At 42.0% G+C, this 20,963-nt stretch overlaps 2 protein-coding genes across 4 annotated transcripts; one reads left to right on the plus strand and one right to left on the minus strand.

The window, feature by feature from the left end:
- Nucleotides 1–440: 440 nt before the first annotated feature.
- badb (BCL2 associated agonist of cell death b) lies at nucleotides 441–9,021 on the plus strand. Of its 2 annotated transcripts, XR_013966088.1 has the most exons (5): nucleotides 441–633; nucleotides 2,145–2,315; nucleotides 2,740–2,933; nucleotides 4,385–8,559; nucleotides 8,596–8,636. XR_013966088.1 is itself a non-coding variant. In XM_080792902.1 (4 exons), exons 2-4 carry the CDS (start codon nucleotides 2,153–2,155, stop codon nucleotides 4,523–4,525), a joined length of 498 nt encoding a protein of 165 aa, XP_080649028.1. In that variant the 5' UTR covers nucleotides 441–633; nucleotides 2,145–2,152; the 3' UTR covers nucleotides 4,526–9,021. The 2 variants fall into 2 exon arrangements, 1 of the variants encoding a protein (XP_080649028.1); XM_080792902.1 differs by having other exon boundaries at nucleotides 4,385–9,021.
- A 629-nt stretch (nucleotides 9,022–9,650) lies between these two features.
- Nucleotides 9,651–17,657, minus strand: LOC308335731 (glyoxal reductase). 2 transcript variants are annotated; one of them, XM_080792901.1, is made up of 6 exons: nucleotides 17,633–17,657; nucleotides 15,986–16,327; nucleotides 15,232–15,377; nucleotides 13,928–14,067; nucleotides 12,681–12,839; nucleotides 9,651–10,030 (listed from the first exon to the last, which is right to left on the minus strand). In XM_080792901.1, exons 2-6 carry the CDS (start codon nucleotides 16,246–16,248, stop codon nucleotides 9,851–9,853), a joined length of 888 nt encoding a protein of 295 aa, XP_080649027.1. In that variant the 5' UTR covers nucleotides 16,249–16,327; nucleotides 17,633–17,657; the 3' UTR covers nucleotides 9,651–9,850. The 2 variants fall into 2 exon arrangements, with proteins under 2 accessions (XP_080649027.1, XP_080649026.1); XM_080792900.1 differs by having other exon boundaries at nucleotides 15,986–16,318; nucleotides 17,633–17,653.
- Between the last annotated feature and the right edge of the window lie 3,306 nt (nucleotides 17,658–20,963).

Raw genomic sequence — 20,963 nt, forward strand, 5'->3', positions numbered from 1 at the left:
CACCGCCCACCCCATTTCCCCTCACTGTATATGTATCTTTTCCCTTTTTGCTTCCTATATGATGAATTCCTGTTCTGTTCTTTAGCTACATAGTGTATTTGTATGTCTCTAAATGTTTTGATGAATTGAACAATGTGGACCCTGTTGTAAACAAGTGTAATGCTTAATTGGGTCGTCCACTCACAGTTAACAGTCTTTGTATTGAGTTTGTGCTTGAAATGTAGTGTAATTCTGCAAACTGTTAATAAATATTTCAATCAATCAATCAAGGGAAAAACACACACACTCTCTCCCCATGCCTTCGGCCTGGTGGAGACAATAAATCAATCATCATCGTGCGCTACTTTCCCGCTGCGCCTCTACACGGTGCATTACGGGGAGCCGGCGAGAAAAACAAAGCCGCAGCCCAGTCCTAGCTCGCAACAGTGACGTCAGCAACGCCGAGGCTGTCCACGGCCACGACGCGATTGGGCGAAGGAGAGGAGCGACCCCACATTACCGTGTATTGTACCCACGGTACGGACTCCCCGAGACCCGAGTCACGTACCAAAACAGCACACCAACCAGCCGCCAGCTAAAAACACACACACACATCCGCGACGTCGTTCGGGCTCCACACGACAAAGACCGCGGGTAAGGACAACTATTACATTACTAATACTACTGTTTGATGACTCCCACGTTCGGCGGCATCCGCCCCACTCCGCGCAAGTTTCTTTTGTCCTCTCACAGTCAACAACAACAAAACACAACAGTCAGTCAGTCAGTCACAGCGCGTGGAGTCCAACAACAACACGCTTGTTACACTGTTTTATAATGCACTGTCTATTACACTGTTGTAACGCATGGCTGGAACCAGTCGTTGATTGTGTTACTATACATCAGGTGTTTAATCAAAACGCACGTCGCACCATCAGAAGTGATCACTTTATCTCAACGCGTGGGGGCTCCATCATGGATATACCTTTGGACCGGCGAGTATAGGAGTGACACTGACAGAGATGGCCATTTGTTGCGTTGTAGTTGTATAGCTTAACTCGTTTTAGGGAATGTCAGTCTTATCTTATTAAAGCTTTCTGTGATGGCTAAAGACAATGAAACCAGGATAGCTAGTTATGCATGGGGGGGGGAGAGATTTAAAGACAGCATACATTTGTAGTACGTAAAGTAATATGCAACATTGTTGTTGTACCGTTGTGCTAGTACGCTCAGTCATGTGTGTTTCACTCTTTACCTCCCTAGCAGGCATGGGCGCATATCTCTCATATACTTCCCTATCTTGCATAAGCATAACGCTTGCATTATACAAACATAACTCTTGTAAGCAGCCTCAGCATTATGTGTGTGTGACCCTCAGACCCAACAGGCATATATATATAGGACTGCCATGTCTATATATTTTTTTGCTTTCTTGTAAATATTAGGCTATATACAGCTATTTACAATTTTAGGCATTTGCCTCTACCCAGGCATTTATTTCCGTTCGCATTCAGCAGGCATTTAGCAAGTGGATGCTCTTGATCCAGAGTGATCTTAGGTTACAGTAATCAATAACAACACAAGGTAATACATAAAATGCATAGAAATAGTAATCTATAGGATCTTCAGTAAACTAAGAACCTATATCGTCAGTAGAATATCCATACATTGAAACCATAAACACTATAGGATGCCAGATCGATAATGACCCCATGCATCCGTCTACATAACATGCTATCTAAATTACATTATTTTAGCCTTTTCATATAGCCTGATGACCTATATCTCCCCAGAGTCATGGGGATATCCCTTTAGCTTATATAGTCGTTAAGATGTTGGCTTTCCATGTGTGGGAGACCAGGGTTCGATTCCTGGCTGTTTCAAATTGTGCCGTGACCCGGATCCGGTTTCCCCATGGGAGGTCGTCAAATGGGCGGCGAGTGTATAGCAGAGTGGCTCACAGCCTGAGCCTGATGGACTCAAAAGTCTATAATATCTCCCCCGAGCCATATAGGCAATTGCCTTTGGCTTAGTGGTTAAGATGTTGGCTTTCCACGCGGGAGACCTATGGTTCGATTTTCCTTGCGTGCGCACACGCCACCCAAGCACGCGTGCACACACACACACACACACTAACTCTTCAAGTGACTGTGTCCTGCCTGCAGATGTCACCATGCAGGCCGCCCAGTTCAGCATGTCAGACAGCGAATCAGAGCCCTCGGAGGAGGTAGAGGGGTCAGAAACCGACCAGTCGCCGGGCGAGCAAGTGTTCCACCGCGTGGCAGTTCCACCACATGACAGACACACCCTCATCCTACCCGAGCCCAGAATGTCAGGTAAAGAACATTCTATTTTCATATAGCCGGTGTATATAGTAGACAGTCCAGAAAAACGTGGGCAAAAATGCTTGATTTTGCTTTGAAATATGCAGGCTTTTATGTGATTATATGCGGTGGAATATGCGGGAAGTTGCAAAATATGCGGTTGAACAATTATGCGTCCTTTTAGAAAAAATGCATAATCTGTGCCTTTTGGCTGATTACGCAGGAAATTATGTGACCGCATTTTCTTTTACAACAGCCACGGATAAGTTTGTTATTATGAGGGTCGGCTTACTCGGCTAAGCACTTGACACATTTTGTTGACCCCCTCGGCGTGTTGCCCTACACAGTGCGTATTGCGCATATACGTAACTGTCCAACAGCTATTTATGTGAATCAACCTCTCATCCTCTCTCTGTCTGTGAATCACACCCTGCAGCGGGCGGGCGGATCAGACTGAATTCAGAATCCAACGCCGCCATCGCCTCCAGAGACGATGACCTCGACAGCGAGGACGGCGTCCCGTTCCGGGGCCGGTCGTTGTCGGCACCGCCCGCCCTTTGGGCAGCCCAGAAATACGGCCGGCAGCTCCGACGGATGAGCGACGAGTTTGACAGCTTGCTGGACAAAGGGGTAAGGCCTGAGAGACAGTGGACAAAGGGGTAAGGCCTAAGAGACAGTGGACAAAGGGGTAAGGCCTAAGAGACAGTGGACAAAGGGGTAAGGCCTGAGAGTCAGTGGACAAAGGGGTAAGGCCTGAGAGTCAGTGGACAAAGGGGTAAGGCCTGAGAGTCAGTGGACAAAGGGGTAAGGCCTAAGAGACAGTGGACAAAGGGGTAAGGCCTGAGAGTCAGTGGACAAAGGGGTAAGGCCTAAGAGACAGTGGACAAAGGGGTAAGGCCTGAGAGTCAGTGGACAAAGGGGTAAGGCCTGAGAGTCAGTGGACAAAGGGGTAAGGCCTGAGAGTCAGTGGACAAAGGGGTAAGGCCTAAGAGACAGTGGCGAGTGCCCGGTGTTGTTTCATGTTTCATGGACTGAAATATAAATGGAGAAAGAGGAAGATGGCAGAAACCGCAACCTTTTTCAACCCAACTTCAACTTTATTGTCACATCACAAGTATACCAGTGTAAAAGAGCGGGTACAATTATTGTTTACCAGAAAAAATAAGTTTCAGAACTAATAGGCATAAGAATGGAAGAGAGTATGCCTAGAGAAAAACCAATATATACATGCATACTATAAGGTGCATGGTCAAATGGAAGACAAACAGTCTCCTGGGAATGTAGAGACAGCACTTATAGTTATATGCAGATATATCATCATATGGGATACACTGAATGGACACTGGGTCATACTGTATGCTGGATGTCATGTTAGAATTTAGATGGACTGGTCGATCGCCGCGGTCCTTTTTGGTCGACCACGGAGCAATTTGAAAACCCAGCCAAAAACGGCCATTCGTTCAATCAAGCACAAGCTTGGCTGGTTTAAATGTGAACACAAACGAAACGTTGTTGTATTAGGTTGAAATAAAAAAGACAGAGCTTTTTTCTTCATTTAGTCATTTTTTGGATCCAGCACCGTATTCTGAAACTGGGATCTGCATATCGTTGTCCTTCTTTACACAAACGAAATCATGTCAGTGAAGCAGCTTGGCACCAATTATCACAGATTTGACCCTGGAATCATTAGCATACCAATGATCCCATGTGTGTTGAACCGTTTATTACCAGGCTGCTACTACGGACACATCACAATGACGCACGCACACACACTATCTTGCAGATATTCTTTCCACCACTGGTGATGCCTATAAAACATTTATTTTGGGTTTTCTCTGTCCATCTCAAGCACAGCTCAAGACCCACTTCTACACCCTTGCTTTTAATTGATCTTTAATTTTTGTGTTATTCATGTCCTCCCTGTATTGCATTACTGCTCTTGTTTTTTAATGTTTATGCCTTGCTTTTCTTTTCTTTTTTTTCTCCATTGCTCTGTAAAGCACTTTGAGTTTGAGCTGCATTTCATGTCATGAAAGGTGCTATACAAATAACGTTTTATTATTATTATTATTATCTTGCAGGGCATAAGGCGGGTGAAGAGCTCCGGGAACACAGGACAGATGCACCACTCTAAAAGCTGGTGGAACTACCTCTTTAGTCACCAGGAGACAGAGGGAGAGAACAGCCACAGCCACGACAGCCACAGTAGTCGCACGGAGTAGACACTCCCACATCAACCAGGTTCATGGACACCTTTTCTTTAGTTTTATTTGGGGGTTTTTTTTGGGGGGGGGGATGGTTGTTGGTTAGAGGCTGAACAAGTGAAATTCATTGCCACCAATGCATTTCCACACAGAGTGAACAGATGGAAGTCGACTGTCGAGAGAGCAAAAAGCAGGGTACAATCCAGTTATTCTCAAACCATTTTAAATTTTGAGGATCCCGTTAATTCTGAGAGAAAGTACAAAATGTACACTGTACATTTGTACACTCTCCGAGTTACAGACCTGTAAGGGTCATTTTGAGAACCACTGGTCCAATCGCCTCCTGTCTGTATAGATTCCGCACCATATGGTCTCATATATACAGTGATATAATCACACTGTCTGAAGTAAATGTCTTTTTCTTTAGTTGTACTTTTTGTTGACCAGTCACATTAATGTCAGGTGTGTCGACACATTTTGCTCACACTTGCATGCGTGTGGCTGGTTAAATTGAAGGTGATTAATAACTTTGTCACCATACTCTGCCTGTGAAAAAAGGTAAAGCTCTGGAAATAACTGCACTGAAATTGACTGAATATAGAAGGGGATAGAAAGGGAGAATTATGGGAAAGAGGAAATACTTGGCAGCAAAAAGAGGCTTTCCATTTTGATGCGTCTCTCCCGTGAACGCTATACGCAGCATAGAGGGAGAGATAAAACACTGAAATATAGCTATTTACGCCTCTTTTTGTATAATCCCCACAATGGGCTGCCGGTTCTTCTCCTCGTGTTGTTTAATAATTCAGTGGTGACGTTTGCGTTCGGGAAACGGATGAACTGGAGCCGGGGAGTCTTATTCAGAACAACAGTCAGGACATGGCACAGGACTGGCCGTGCAATAAAAGCTCAGTCGCGTTCATGCATGTTTTCATTCTCATCACATACAAGCACATGAATACTGGACAACTCACCCCGGTGCTTTCCCGATTTTCCTCCCGGAATTTTCATCAGTGAGGGGGATAACTTTGTAATATACTATTGGCTGTTTGTATTCTTTTTGGAAAAATATAAAAAGATACTCCTGTGGAAAGGCTATAGTATTTTACTTATATTGACGGCTATAAACAATTTAGTATTATTTAGTATGTGTAAGGTTTTGCCCACTCAAATGGTACCTCGTCAGATAATCCCCACATATCCTACAACAACTTCTGTGAACAGACTTCACTGTAGTAGCTTTTCATAAATTATATTTGTACTTAGGCTGTCTGCTGTCATGAAAGTTTATAGTTAGAGAAATTCAAAGTCCAGCCGTCTGCTGTCCAGCCTCTCCCACCCCTCACTGGGGAAAATTCTGGGAGGAAAACAGAAACGGGGTGAGTTGTCTTGTTACCAAGCACATTATATTACTATGGAGAACACTGTGTATGCATGGAACAGGCCGGCTCTCCCGCCTGGCTTATGAAGTGCCCCCTCTGATAATTCAGAGGACAAATAAGAGGAAAGAAAGATAAAGTAATCAAATGAGTCCTTTATCTCTTTTTCCCATTAAGTTACAGACAAGCCAAACACCATCTTTATAGGAAAGAAGAAAAAATAACTGCAGGAAGACTATCATCAATCGATTTGTAAAAAAAAAAAACAATCTTGTACACACAGACAATCTGATACTGCTGGAATAGTCTTCTTGTTTCTACTTTGCGTATACTGAACTTCAGGGTTTAGATTTCTATCAGATAATAGTGTCAAATTAAATTAGATGTATAAAAAAAAAAGCACAAACCAGCATGAATATTATCTTTTTAAAGGCCTTGAATCACCAACAAATCAAATAAAAAGGTGGACACCGGGGTTTTAACCACTTAAGCCCTATATATATATATATTACGAGAAAATAGTGAACATAGCTGGTCTACAAGCTCAGAAACATCACAACATGATGCATTGTGAGCTTGTAGATCTTCCATTGCCTCTTTAAAAAAAAAAGAAAAAAACATGAATCCCAAAATTGAGGATTAATGTGGTTAAACTGTAAATAATTAGTTTGAGGGTGTTGAGGATCACAAGTTAACCAGAATCTTTATATTATACACGTTTTGGCCAAGCTAGCAATAGGCAGTGTACAATCTTTGGGTCTCTTAGGGGTTGATGTTTTGTGAATATTTAAGAAAAGACTTAAGGTGGTAATCAATTAACTGCTGTATAAGGAACCAAACACAACGGCCTTCGGCCTCATTTCTCCAATGCAACAGACGTCGCTCTGTGCTGGGATTTGACTGGCAGGAGTAGATGGAATGGTTTATCTATCGGGGGGTAGATGGAATGGTTTATCTATCGGGGACCTCTGGGAGTAGGAGTGCTTATCTCTGGGCTCAGCCTAACGGTGGCTTTTACATCCACACTGTATATTCTGAATGACAGATATACCGTAGGCTCTGAAACCACACTCCAATTTGCGAGATCAATAACCGCAGGGCTTAAAGCAACTAAAATAAATCCCAAGACTGAAAATGTTTTGGCGTTTTTTGCAAATCTGCACTGATCTCATTAAATGACCCCTATGAAACCCTCAAGACTGAAATCCGTCCCTATAGGACTGAGAACTTTAAGCCCTGTAACCATTTGTCTCCTCAGATCTTAAACCGTAAATTAAATTAAAATGGAATCAGGTCCCATAGCCAAAAGATCCTGTGTGTGCAATCTGAAAATATTTTGTGCCAGGGAGACGGGACCCCCATACAAGATTTGGGGTCACGTTCTTTCCAGATTTATTTGCGAAAATAGCACATCTGCAAGATGGCGAGTTTGGCAACACATTGTGAGCCTGTAGATCTGCTATTCTTATATAGCCAATGTAAGTATATGATTAAGTAAATAGATTTTGATGCTACATGAACTACTTTAACTGGGGATCCCCCTGTAACCCCCTCAAGGACCCCTGGGGGTCTCCGGACGCCATTTTGAGAAGCGTTGCTAGTGTACAGTAGATCAGATCTGAGAAAACAATCAGATTTAGCCTGCAGTTCTACTCTAAACTAAAGCCTATAAATGAAGACCCTGGCCTGACCTGGGATCAGCACTCCTACTCAGCCAGAGACCAGAATACATAGGGATTGGCTTATGTGTGTGAAAATTGTAAACAATACGTGACTGTTTGAAGGTGGTGGTGATGCAGTGGATTTGTTCGACGTGTCTTATTCAGTTCCACTCAGCTTGTGGGGATGTGATGCAAGGTGTTCAGGTGCACACGCAGGTACAAACAGGCCACATCCCTTTTCTTTTATTAAGCAAATGCCTTATGTTAGTTACCAGGTTAACGAATGGTCCTAAGATATCACACTGTCTTTTCTTGGTGCAGTTTGTTTTGCATGAATTAACCACTTTAGCCGATCTGCAAGTTCGGCAATTTTGTTTCTTTTAATGGATCATGAAAATTACAGGAAGGAACCGTCTGTCCACAGCTCACCAATGAGACACAATGAGTAGAGTAGTGGTGGAAAGTAACTAAGTACATTTACTTAAGTACAATGTTGAGGTATTTGTACTATTTCCCATTTCCAAATACTTTTACATCTACTCCACTACATCTCAACTCAATTTGTAGATTTCTATTATTACAAAACATACATTACCCACTTCAGCCCTATACATTTCGGCCATTTGAAAATTGCCATATTCAAAATAAATACGTTTTATTATTATTATTTTGTTTTAAGAACTTGTGAAATGGGACATTCTGCATAATGAGTACTTTCTACTTTTGATACTTTTAAGTACATTTTGATACCAATACTTTTGTACTTTTACTCAAGTAAATTTTGTATTCCGGCCACTTGTAACAGATTGTAACATATTTTTTACATTGCGGCATTGATACTTTGACTTGAGTAAAACAAGTTGAGTAATTTTCCACCACTGGTAGAGAAATGGTGCTATCTTATAATGAGCATTAGTGAGGACCAATTATATGAAGATAAAGTTGAAAAAGTGCTCCTTTAAACCATTTTGGACTGGAAAGAAAAGTCTTCTAAAAAACCCATGTTTCTATGTCAGTGGTGCTCAGCCTTTTTCACGTCAAGGACCCCCAGAATTAGCTCTATTGGGCCACGGACCCCCATCTCAAAATATGTAGTTCCAGGCAGGGACCCCCCCCAGGAGGACAGATTTGAGTTAAATATAACTCAAATCTAGTTTTCAAAAATAGCATACCAACAAGCTCGTAGCGCGCCACTCGTTGGCGTGCTATGGGCTTGTAGATCTGCTAAATTTAAAACACCAAAATGGGTTTAAGCAACAGTTCGTGACAGTAAACTCCATAGAAAACCCCATGCCTGTCTGTGTGCACCAGTTGCTTTGCATCAATCCTTGATATTACTTGAATCTAAAGATATGTGTGGAGGAGAATCTCCAACTTTTAACTTTTTTTTTTTTCTCTTCTTCTTTTTGTAATGACTTTTGTAAATGTATTTTTCTCTACTATTGTGCCACTGCTGGTATATCCTGTGCTGAACAATAAAGAATTTTATGAAACATCTTATAAAAAGAGCATGTTTTATATTTGTTAAACCAATAGTGGTCCAAGAAAAAGACACGATGGCGTTGCAGAAAATATTTGTTCATGATAACGTCAAGGCAATTCCTGGACAACTGTCAGTAAGTATTAAACGCGATGGGACTTCAAATCAACATTACAATTATTCTAAACTTTTGCCTCGATTACGATTAACGAACGATTATTTTTGAAATACCGGTAGTGAAATTAGCGTATGTACAAGCTCACAACGGGCCATGATGTGACGCGTTGTGAGCTTGTAGATCAACTATTTTCACCATTTAATATGTTCAGGGTTAAGTACTTAATCAGACTAATTGATTTGGTCTATTACAAAAATAATATATTTGAATTTCTCTCTTGTTGATTCGAGAAAAGAATAATTTTATTATTGGTTCTAAACATCAGTTTTGAGTTTGACACATTGTCAGTTAATTTCCCAGCCCTAATTGTAAATGTAGTGCAGATGAGTAAATATTCTTATGGTGACGCATGGGAAGTTTCGTAATTTTTCTCACTGTCCATATGAGTCAAACCACCATGCTCCTTTGTTTATTTTTGGAATAAGAAGTTCTTATATGATGCAATTTTAAACACATACTGTATATGGGGTTTCAGAAAGACGGGGCTTAAAGACTTCGGTGTATTCTGAGGTCTTAGAGGCACCGGCTAGCCTGCTGCACTACAAAAGAAGGCTGCTTTGTTACTGTTGGCAATTATGAAAACATGGCAGTTGAGCGATATGACTTCAAAGTGACATCACAATCAAAAAGACAAAAGCCGGCGGTGCGTCACGCCACCTCCGAGGGGTCCCAGCAGTATTTGTGCCCACAGTCCAGAGACGACAGTGTGTCCATGTCTGTGTCCCTCAGTGTGAAGTCAAACAGCTTGGTGTTTTCCCCCAGTCTGTCGGGGTGCGACGACTTAGGCAGCACCGGGACGCCCTGCTGCACCGCCCAACGCAACAGAACCTTTGGGGTGAAAACATACTGCGTGTGTCAATGGGAGTCCCCCGGCCTAGCGCTTTGCACTGGTTTTAGTATAGAAATATTTAGAAAATAGCAGATCTACAAATTAAGCTTGCACATGTACTTGAGTAAATGTGCTTAGTTACTTCCCACCACTGGCACTTGTTTTATGTTTAGGTCTAAGTATCGCTTATTATTTTATCAATTACTTTTTCGAACATCGAGAAGCGTATTTCTTTGTACATGTGTGTGCGCCAACAAATCAATTGACCACATTATTTTATACTTTGTTGTGCGAAGAAAATAGAAAATGTTCATTACAAATCTTAGATCTCCAACTGGCTTTTTAGTTGTGATAGTTTAACCACATAAGTTATATATACTGTAGACTACGATCCCCCAGAGCCTATAGCTCTGAACTCCATTTTCCCCTCTACACCAAATCTCTTAGTTGTGAGCTTGTAGACCTGATATCTTGTCATACCCAGAAAACAGAGACTAGGTTTCATGTGGTTAGCAGCAGTGAGGAGCAGGATCACATAATTCACATTGATTCACTTTAGTAGAGGTTTTGACGAATGTGGTTGACAGTAGCAATTTTATTTTTAAAATGAAATCAAATCATGTCCGTCAGGATCCACATGGAAAAGGCGTGGCTCCCATGTGGATATCACAGTAGTATTATTTTGTGCAAGGTTTCAACCAGGTCCGAATCCCACTGACTTTCAATGTAAAAATTAAGCATAAAATATATGTGTGAACAAGAACAATTAAAGTCCAGTGGACATTAACCGCATATAGACTTGCACATACAGTATTATACACATACTGTATAGACGTTCTCGCCACTCCAAAAGCCCAACTAGTCTTCCCTTTTACCTGAGAGATAGCCAGCACTCCGAAAATCCATTTAAGGTATATTTATTGCATTGTGCAGCACGGACAGACAGACAAAACACGGACGCGTTTCGGCGGTCAAGCCTTCCTCAGCGTGTATAGGATTGATGCCATAACACGTACGTGTTTTGTCTGTCTATCCGTGCTGCACAATGCAATAAATACACCTTAAATGGATTTCGGTTTCCTAGCTATCTCTCCATTACAGTGATTCTTTGTGAGCCGTGTACCCGGTAAACTGCATGTTTTGACTGAGAGTGCTCGTTTTTCTCTTCTTCCATGTTCTCCTTTACCTGAACCTCATAGTAAAACGTCCCTGATGAGCTTTGACCAGACTGCATGATATTTAAATTTAATATCAGGAGCACAGAGTACCCATTACCGAAGTCCGCTGGGTCACGGAAGTAATTTCTCTATGGAGAATAACATTGTGTTATTATCTTAAAACCGTCTCATATAAGCTTTGTGGTCCAAAACGAAACAAAATGTCCCGGCGATATTGTCAGGGAGGTGGCTCTGTATCGTTAACGATAGTCACTCATATTTCATTTGTTTATTTCTGGCAAAAATGTAATGAATTCAGCAGTTTTCTCGCTGTCCATATGAGTCAAACCACCATGCTCCTTTGTTTATTTTTGGAATAAGAAGTTCTTTATATGATCTCCGAGGCGTCCCGGCAGTATTTGTGCCCACAGTCCAGAGACGACAGTGTGTCCATGTCTGTGTCCCTCAGTGTGAAGTCAAACAGCTTGGTGTTTTCCCCCAGTCTGTCGGGGCGCGACGACTTAGGCAGCACCGGGACGCCCTGCTGCACCGCCCAACGCAACAGAACCTTTGGGGTGAAAACATACTGCGTGTCTTGTTTTATGTTTAGGTCTGCAAGTATCGCTTATTATTTTATCACTTACTTTTTCTAACATCGAGAAGCGTATTTCTGTGCGTGTGTGTGCCAACAAATCAATTGACCACATTACACTGCAATTCTCTTTTCTCTGGACTCCCAAAAAAGTCTATCAATCGCCTTTCAACTAGGCCAAAACACAGCAGCTTGAGTGCTTACAAAAACCAGGAGATATGACCATATTACTCCCGTTCTCACCTCACTGCATTGCATTGGTTACCAGTCGTGTTCAGAATTGATTTTAAAGTTGACTTGACCCCTTCCCCAACACAAAGCTGGTGACTCAAGGTGGCAGAGCCTTCACTGCTACCTCTGGAACTTAGACAGACCACTTCAGTGTCCACTTTTAAAAGACTCTTAAAAACCCACTATCATAGAAAGGCTTTTAATATTTTGTATTTTATTAATTTCCATTGTTGATTTGAATTGCCTGTTTATGTATTGCACTTTGTAAACTTGTTTTTGAAAACTGCTATACAAATAATGTTGTCACATACTGTAGCCGTGTAGCGTCACCCTGGGCAAGACCTACTGTACGCTGAAAAGACTATCATCGGAAGTTGCGGGATTTTAGCGGAAGTATCGCCGAAGGAAATGACGTTGATGCTTTACAAATCAGTTCACATTCTCCGCGAATGAAACAAGTGTTGTGATCGGTCGGGAAAATATCGTATCCGGGGGAAATCGTATCCGACGGATGTTCCGGAGGATACATCCGCCGATAGCTTCTCTGCCTTACGTTGTGACCAGGCTTTTCTTTTCGCAGATAAGTAAGCCTGGGACCGAGGCTACTGTAGCGTTGTTTCAGAGGGTGCTGTGGGTGCTGTGTGTGTGTGTGTGTGCACGTTCACATACCTGCGCAGCAGTGTGTCCACAGCTCCGTGCCACCTCCATCACCACAGGGTCACTAAGCAGTTCTCCTTTTCCTAGAGAGGAGTAGGCCTGGAAACACACGCCCTGCTCCTCACACAGTCGCCTCAGCTCCTTCTGACACAGCCGTGGGTGAAACTCCACCTGGACACACACACACACACACATGTTGATACATTTTGAAATATGTTCCCCCCTCCCCAAACGAAATAGCCTACAGTATATCTACAACAGGGTTGGGTTCCCACACATTTTTAACAATGAATTTTCCAAACTTATTTTGAAAATATTATACCCTATTCCAGGCATTCTAGCAATCATACGATGCAATATTGAGTCTATATACACCAGTGTTCCATCAATGCACCAAGACACCAAGACTTGTGCAAATGTTGTCATGTGATGAACAGAACAGATCTACAAGCTAACAACGTATCACGGTGCAACATACAGATGCACCTTGTACAGTAGATCTATCATTTTTGTAATGTATACAGTACATTAGGCCGGGCACACATATTTCACATACAGTACAGTAATGCTACACATGGGACATGGACACATTTTTCATTTGATTCATTCCAAACCTTTTCCTTTTCATTTTTTAATTTTATTTGTTGTATATTTCCAGGAATTTAATGGCCGTGGGGCGTGGGAACCCTGCTACAAGCTCACAACCCCGTCGCATGCCTTTGTTTGGATTTGAACTGTGACTAATATACTGTAGCCCCAAACCACTGATGGACTAATATTTGGCAGCGTGACCATATATTATATGGCATGACCATAATGGTTGTTTTGTTGGTTGATTCACAGACGTGTGACACCACGTCATCCACTATTCTACATTGTGAATGATCTTCTGATACAGACGTGTGACTGACACCAGGTCATCCACTATTCTACATTGTGAATGATCTTCTGATACAGACGAATGACTGACCACGTCATCCACATTGTGAATGGTCTTCTGATACAGACGTGTGACTGACTGACAACACGTCATCCACTATTCTACATTGTGAATGATCTTCTGTTCTGATACAGACGTGTGACTGACTGACACCACGTCATCCACTATTCTACATTGTGAATGATCTTCTGATACAGACGTGTGACTGACTGACACCACGTCATCCACTATTCTACATTGTGAATGATCTTCTGATACAGACGTCGGTGTGACTGACACCACGTCATCCACTATTCTACATTGTGAATGGTCTTCTAACCTGCAGCACAGCCGGAGGGACCTTGCAGCCGAGCATCAGTTGTGTCATGTGTGCTGCGGTGTAGTTGGACACTCCGATGGCCCTCAGTCGGCCCTGCGCCTGCAGCTCCTCCAGAGCAGCCCAGCTCTGAGCCCTGTTCTCTGGGGAACAGAGAGACACGCATCAGACCCAAAGCAGACGCCAAAGCACAAGGGGGCGCTTGCCTTTATAAAAAGAGCATGTTTTATATTATTTTGTCAACCAATAGTTATCCAAGAAAAAGACAAGATAGCGTTGCAGAAAATATGTTCATGATAATGTCAAGGCATTGAAGGCAATTCCTGTACAACTGTCAGTAAGTGTTAAAAACTGTAAACAAGGTTGGGCGATGGGACTTCAAATCAATATTACAATTATTCTAAACTTTTGCCTCGATTACGATTAACGAATGATTATTTTTGAAATACCGGTAGTGAAATTAGCGTATGTACAGGCTCACATGTTGCTCAATAGTTGATCTTGTAGATCAACTATTTTCACCATTTAATAAGTTCAGGGGTAAGTACTTAATCAGACTAATTGATTTGGTCTATTACAACAAAATATATTTGAGAGAAAATAATAATTTTATTATTGGTTCCCAGCCCTAATTGTAAATGTAGTGCAGAGGAGTAAATATTCGTATCGGTGATGCATGGGAAGTTTCGTATTATTTTTGGAATAAGAAGTTCTTATGTGATGCAATTTTAATATAAACACATATATGGGGTTTCAGAAAGACGGGGCTTAAAGACTTCGGTGCTCTATTCTGAGGTCTTAGAGGCACCGGCTAGCCTGCTGCACTACAAAAGAAGGCTTTGTTACTGTTGGCAATCATGAAAACATGTTTCAAAACATGCTTGCCTACTTATACTGGATGTTTAGCAGCTAAGCTAGTATCTCTATAAATCTAAAAAAGAATATATAAAACTGTTTAACAAATGCAATGTAAGGATATTCTATCGTCTGGCTTGATTTGTTATTTTGGTTGTTTTTTTTACCCCAACAACCGCAGCCAAACAATGGTTGTAGTCGACAGTAAAAAATACTGTATGTGAGATGACTGCCTGATTTAATGGCTGACCCGATTTTCTTCTGTCACACAGCTGCACCGCAGGAATAATGCAAATCAATATGATTGACTGAAACATTGCAAATGGACGAACAAATCTTCCCCCCCGAGGCTCTATGGACCATATTCACTCTTTCTTCACTCATTGCAATTTGGTGCCATTTATTCACATAACTCTTGGTGTATAAATGCCTTTATTGTGCATCATCCTGACCTGGGTTCCGCTGGTCAGACACCAGCAGTCCCTGTGTGCCGGGCCAGTGGATGAGGTAGAGGTCGATGTAATCCAAGTCCAGCTGGGACAGGCTGTGCAGGGCTCCGTCCGCGGCCTTCACACCCTGGTCCTTGGGACCCAGCTTACTGGAAGCAGGAAGGAACAGAGAAACAGGCTGGAAATGAGCCATGGAGATCAGTGAACATGCCAAAATGGACAGTATTCTCTGGTCTTTCGGGGCTACAGACAGACGGAATCTCTTTGACATATCATGGGTCTGATGAGCAGTGAGCACACAGGGTTAACAGTCTTGCTTGGGACACTTTGACATGTCAGCTGGGCGAGCAAAAGGGTCGAACTGTGGCTACCTTCTGATTTCCAGAGAGCCCAATCTGTGCGTTCACGCGGGCAGATGCAAAGATACTTCTTTATTAGCCACGGATCCTTTTAAGGTTTGGACTTTATTCCAATAGGAAAATTCACATTTGTTTGCATTAAAAAAAAAAACATATTTGATTATATATGATATATTGATTATATTTATTTTACTGAAAAAATCTAAATGAGGTTTTTTTTAGGCAAAATCGTGCAGAACTAATATATACTGTATATATATAGCACAGCACACAATGGCTGCTATGCTCACGGACCATATATATATATTTACTATCTCAGGTACCAATGTGTGTAATTTTCTTTGTGGAAAAAAGACAGTATGGTGTGACAATAATAAAGATGACGTCTGATTCTATACCTGGTAACAAACACATCCTGTCGGGTCAGCTGGTGTTTGGGCAGCAGTTCCCTCAGAGCTCGGCCCAGGTCGGCCTCATTGCGGTAGACGGCGGCCGTGTCGAAGGCCCGGTAGCCCGACGCCAGCGCGGCGTCCACCGCCGAGCGGACGTCCTCGGCGCCACACAGCTTGTAGGTCCCCAGGCCCAGGAGGGGCATCCGGGCCCCGGTGTTTAGGACCACGTAAGGGCCCCCCGGGGCGGAGGAGGAGGAGGTGGAAGACATGTCGGTATGGATTGGACACTTTTTCAATTACGGCACCTTTTCCTTTGACTGCCGGTCTCATTGACCACTGCTCATCCACCTAGAGGGTTTAGAGAGAGAGAGAGAGAGAGAGAGAGAGAGAGACATTGATTGATTGATTGATTGAAATATGTATTAACAGTTTGCAGAATTACAGTACATATCAAGCACAAACTCAATACAAAGACTGTTAACCGTGAGTGGACGACCCAATTAAGCATTACACTTGTTTACAACAGGTTCCACTTTGTTCAATTCATCAAAACATTTAGAGACGTACAAATAGACACTTCTATATAGTTAAAGAACAGAACAGGAATTCATCATAAAGGAAGCAAAAAGGGAAAAGAAACATACAGTGAGGGGAAAGGGGGGGGGGGGTGGGGGGACACACATGTAGACACAAACACAAAGAGAGAGAGAGATTCTTTAATGTGTGACTGTGAGTCTCTGACAGGTAAAGGACACTTTGACATGATACATTGGTGCCACCCAGTGGAACAGGCTGGACACTGCAACCAAACTAACTTTAAACCTGAGAACTGCTGAAGTAGGGAGTTAGAATTTTAGTTAGTTAGAATTTTAGTAGGGTTTGTGTCTGTTTGTGTTGTTTTTATGTTTGTTGTGGGGTTTATTTTATAGGTGATGTTTCTTCTTAGTGAAGGTTTCTTGTAGTTAAGTAATGTTTGAACTGGAGTATAATTTTGACTCAAGTACTGGAGGTTCACTACTCTGTCTACCACTCTACCAGACTACCACTGCTAGAATTCAAAATATACTTGAGTAAAAGTACAAAAGTATTGGTACCAAAAGTAAAAGTAGGCCTACTACTCATTGTGCAGAATGTCCCATTTCAAGCTCACGCATTGTGAGCTTGTAGACTGCATCCCTTTTGTTTATACGTGTGGTGGGGGGGGGCTCAGAGTGCTTCCACTAAGGAAAGTAGGCTGTCTAATGACACAACCCTGAACCCGCCTTTGTTTTGGTGAGTAGCAAAAACATTCGTTTTATTTACACTAAAGAGGAGAGGCTACCTTTTAACCTAGTACGTGTCCCCTCTTCCACTGTTTGACAAAAACAAGCTCTCGTAGATGACATCTTGTGTTGTGTTATGTTGTGTGTGTGTGTAGAGAGAGACAGAGAAAGAGCGGGAGATGGGTCTGTACCTGACTACCTGTACGTCTGGTCTGGACCAGCTGGGCTAACCATTAGCCAGGCACTGGCTGAAGTATAGACTATAGCCCCAATATGTTCCCTCGGTCCCTACGCTCATTCTGAGGGAACATACTGGGGCTAGCTGAAGTAAAGACTTACTTTCAACGTAATAAAAGTAAAACTGTGCTTTGGTTTGAAGTTGAATACTCACAATTCGTTCGCAGGCTCGCAGCAGGTTTAAACGAGTGTCTATTGTTTACGTCATCAGTCCATACGTCGTTGTCACGTGACAGTCATGACTCATGCGCCGTGACCCGTGTTGCCAGATTGTGTGAGAGAAATAATAATAATAATCAAATATCAATTTAAATTAGGAAACACACAGTTAGATCATACCCTGTCTGTATTATGATTACCTGGGACTAAAGATTAGTGCCTCAGGTAATTTTGGTCTGGCAGTGAACGCACTGAAAGAGAAAGCATGCAGAGCCTTTTATGCTATTAAAAGAAAATTCTACAAAATTGATATCCCCGTTAGAATTTGGATAAATCAGTCACCAAGACTACACTAGATGGGACAAACATCCCATAGAAACCCTGCATGCAGAATTCTGTAGGTCCATATTAAACATCCAAAGAAAAACACCAACCAATGAATTGGTGCAGAATTAGGTGCAGATTCAGAATTAGTGCAGAACACCAGTGCAGAATTAGGCCGTTACCCATTAATTATTAACATTAGGAAAAGAACACTAAAATGTTGGTTACACCTTAAATCAAGCCCCCAAGATTTGAAAATAGCAGATCTACAAGCTCACAACACGTCTCGATGTGACGCGTTTGTAGATATTCTATTTTCAAAGAATAAATCTTGGGAAAAAGTGACAAATGTACACAAATCTGGTATGGGGGTCCCTAGACTCCCTACTCCCTGGCACAAAATATTTGTACATGTTGTGCAATTGTGGAGTCCTTGATATGAAAATGTGAGAATCACTGGTTTACTTTAAACAACCCAAAGCCCAAAGTCGCTTATAAAAAGCAGACATGGCAAGCAGATTTCCAGATTCATTCATGAGCTGGTAGAGGGTCAGCTTTTAGACAGACTAATATAATATGATGGGTTGCAAAATCGTGGGATAAAAAAATTTAGAAAATGAAGGATGTTTATTTTGTGCTGGCTTTTCCTTGGTTTCCATTTGTATACCTCTGAGCCTTGCAGCTATAAGAATACTCTTCTAATGTGGAGTGCATCATATGTTGCAGGTTTTTTTGCTTCTGCAGTTTTGGCCATGCTGAAGGAACCTGAGCATAACCCTCCCCACCTGCCTTCCTCCAAACATGGCCATGCATTTTAGTTGTTATCCGTGGAGGATTTGAAACCCTAGTCTCTGCAGCGAGGCGCGGAAACTTTACCCTGTGCCACCAGAGAGAATCCTAGGGGTCCTATTGGTCAACACACACGCACACGCAAACGCACACACACACACACATTATTTTTAGGAGCCCAGCTACTGTGTTCAGTCCTGACCATAGTCTATTCATTAAACCCACTTACTCAAGTATCTGCATGTTTGATTTGATAGGCAAGCTGTGACAGCAGCGTACCTTGGACTGTGTCAGCTGTGTGAGGCTGTGTGTGCAATTATCTGTCACTGAGTCTGCTAATAAATGCATTTATGATGAAATGTAATGCTAAAATTAAATGTGATGAGTACAAGGAATGGAAATAAAGTCACGGGCCAGTGAAGGATTAAGTGACGGTGCCCGGCCCTACAGTGAAGCAAGTCCCGTGAAGTCAGTGCCAGACTATTTGTTGGAGCAGTTAACAGCTCATTAATCTCATCTGGACTATAAAAACACCAACGCATATAAACATAAACGTAACTAAAGATGACACATGTTACAAATGTAGTGACTTTCCTCCTGAAATGCAGTTGGGTGGACGTGGAAGTATGAAGTATGAAGTAAAATGACAACTAGCCTATATAGGCCTACCATACTATACTCAAGCACAGTATTTGAGTAGCCTACTAACTTATTTACCTTATTTACCACTGAATATTAACAAATAATAATAATAATAAGTATTAATTAACGCCTCTTGTGGCCTGTAGAGCGGCTGGATGGCAACAGCAAGGTTCCCAGTTCGAACCCGGGCTCCCCCAGAGTTAGTGTCAAAGTGTCCTTGAGCAAGACTCTGCCATTGGTGTGTGTGTGTGTGTGTGTGTGTTAGGGTGACCAGATGGCCCTCTTTGCGTGGGACAGTCCCTCATTTCCAATACTTTTCAGGCGTCCCACAAATTCAAATTGAGACCCTGTCCCACATTGTGACTGGCAGGCATCAGTGTTCAAATGCTCTAATAGTTAGTCCCCTAATAGTTGGCCTTCTGTTGTAAAGCTCTCTCATTGTCTCTTCCTGCAAGATGTGTTTTTAAGCCTGTTAAAATGGCATAAAAGAGGAGTTTATAAATGCCAATAGGCCTATGGTCGAATATGACACCAAGGCATTTAATAGCAACTCAAGTAGTAAGTTGCTAACCCGGTACTCCAGTATCACTTGTGTGTGACAAGTGGGATGGGGGGACGGTGTCCCCCCATCCCACTTGTCCCACACAAGCGATAATTCTGTCCCTCAAATTAACAGTTTGGATCTGGTCACCCTAGTGTGTGTGTGTGTGTGTGTGTGTGTGTGTGTGTGTGTGAGAATGTAATCCACAATCTATGTAAAGTGCTTTCGATAAAAGCGCTATATAAAAATGCACCATTTACCATTTTATATAGCGCAGATTTATATGGCACTTTGAAGTACCCAAAGTCATGTTATAGAGATAAGGAAGGAACCAACTGTATTAAAAATAAAAAATAAAGAAGAAAACAAAAGATGAGTGGTAGCATAAAAAGTTGGCGGAGACATCGTAACTATAGACCATCAGCAAACGTATCTGACAAGACGGGCAGTAATGCGACGACTTTACCAGATGAAGAAACCCAGCACCCTACCTCCACCCTGCCAATACTATTTGTATACTATAGCCACTGGCATCGACATAAAACCCTATATGCAGGAAGCAACTCCTACTTTTACTTTCTGCATAGCCTGCAATTAACACCTAATATAAACATGCTGGGATGCTTGACATGAACCCATTGCAGAGGAGTGCAACGTTCCATTTGCTGGTGAGTGACTTTAATCTGTGTCCATCATAGTCATATAAATGTTTTAGTGATGTTAGTCATGTATAGACATGCCAGCTATTCATTTTTAGCATTATTAAGTGCATAGTGCCACATACAGTAGCTATGAACCATGGTTACACATGCAGCATGATTTATGTTCTATTGTGTATTATTTTATTTATAGTGATATGGGTTTAGGCCAGATTGGAATTTGCTTTTGTTCGTTCATTTCTATTTAGACATTTCAATGATGTTACGGTTATTTAAATAATAATTTGCATTGTATGTGTTTTATACCAGATACTTACTTACTCTTAATCAAGTATACTTCTTTGGAAGAGTACTTTTACATCTATTAGAGT

This window comes from Protomyctophum bolini, assembly GCF_963924005.1.
Source record: "Protomyctophum bolini genome assembly, chromosome: 20".
NCBI lineage: Eukaryota > Metazoa > Chordata > Actinopteri > Myctophiformes > Myctophidae > Protomyctophum > Protomyctophum bolini.

What these genes read in the sequence shown, in the direction of transcription:
- badb (XM_080792902.1), top strand. Translation starts at nt 2,153, where the DNA reads ATGCAGGCCGCCCAGTTCAGCATGTCAGACAGCGAATCAGAGCCCTCG. An exon ending in ACCCGAGCCCAGAATGTCAG is followed by an intron (nt 2,316 to 2,739) that starts GTAAAGAACATT and finishes CACACCCTGCAG; the next exon opens with CGGGCGGGCGGATCAGACTG. An exon ending in ACAGCTTGCTGGACAAAGGG is followed by an intron (nt 2,934 to 4,384) that starts GTAAGGCCTGAG and finishes ATTATCTTGCAG; the next exon opens with GGCATAAGGCGGGTGAAGAG.
- LOC308335731 (XM_080792901.1), bottom strand. Translation starts at nt 16,248, where the DNA reads ATGTCTTCCACCTCCTCCTCCTCCGCCCCGGGGGGCCCTTACGTGGTC. An exon ending in GTCTGACCAGCGGAACCCAG is followed by an intron (nt 14,068 to 15,231) that starts GTCAGGATGATG and finishes TCTGTTCCCCAG; the next exon opens with AGAACAGGGCTCAGAGCTGG. An exon ending in GTGGACACACTGCTGCGCAG is followed by an intron (nt 10,031 to 12,680) that starts GTATGTGAACGT and finishes TTCACCCCAAAG; the next exon opens with GTTCTGTTGCGTTGGGCGGT.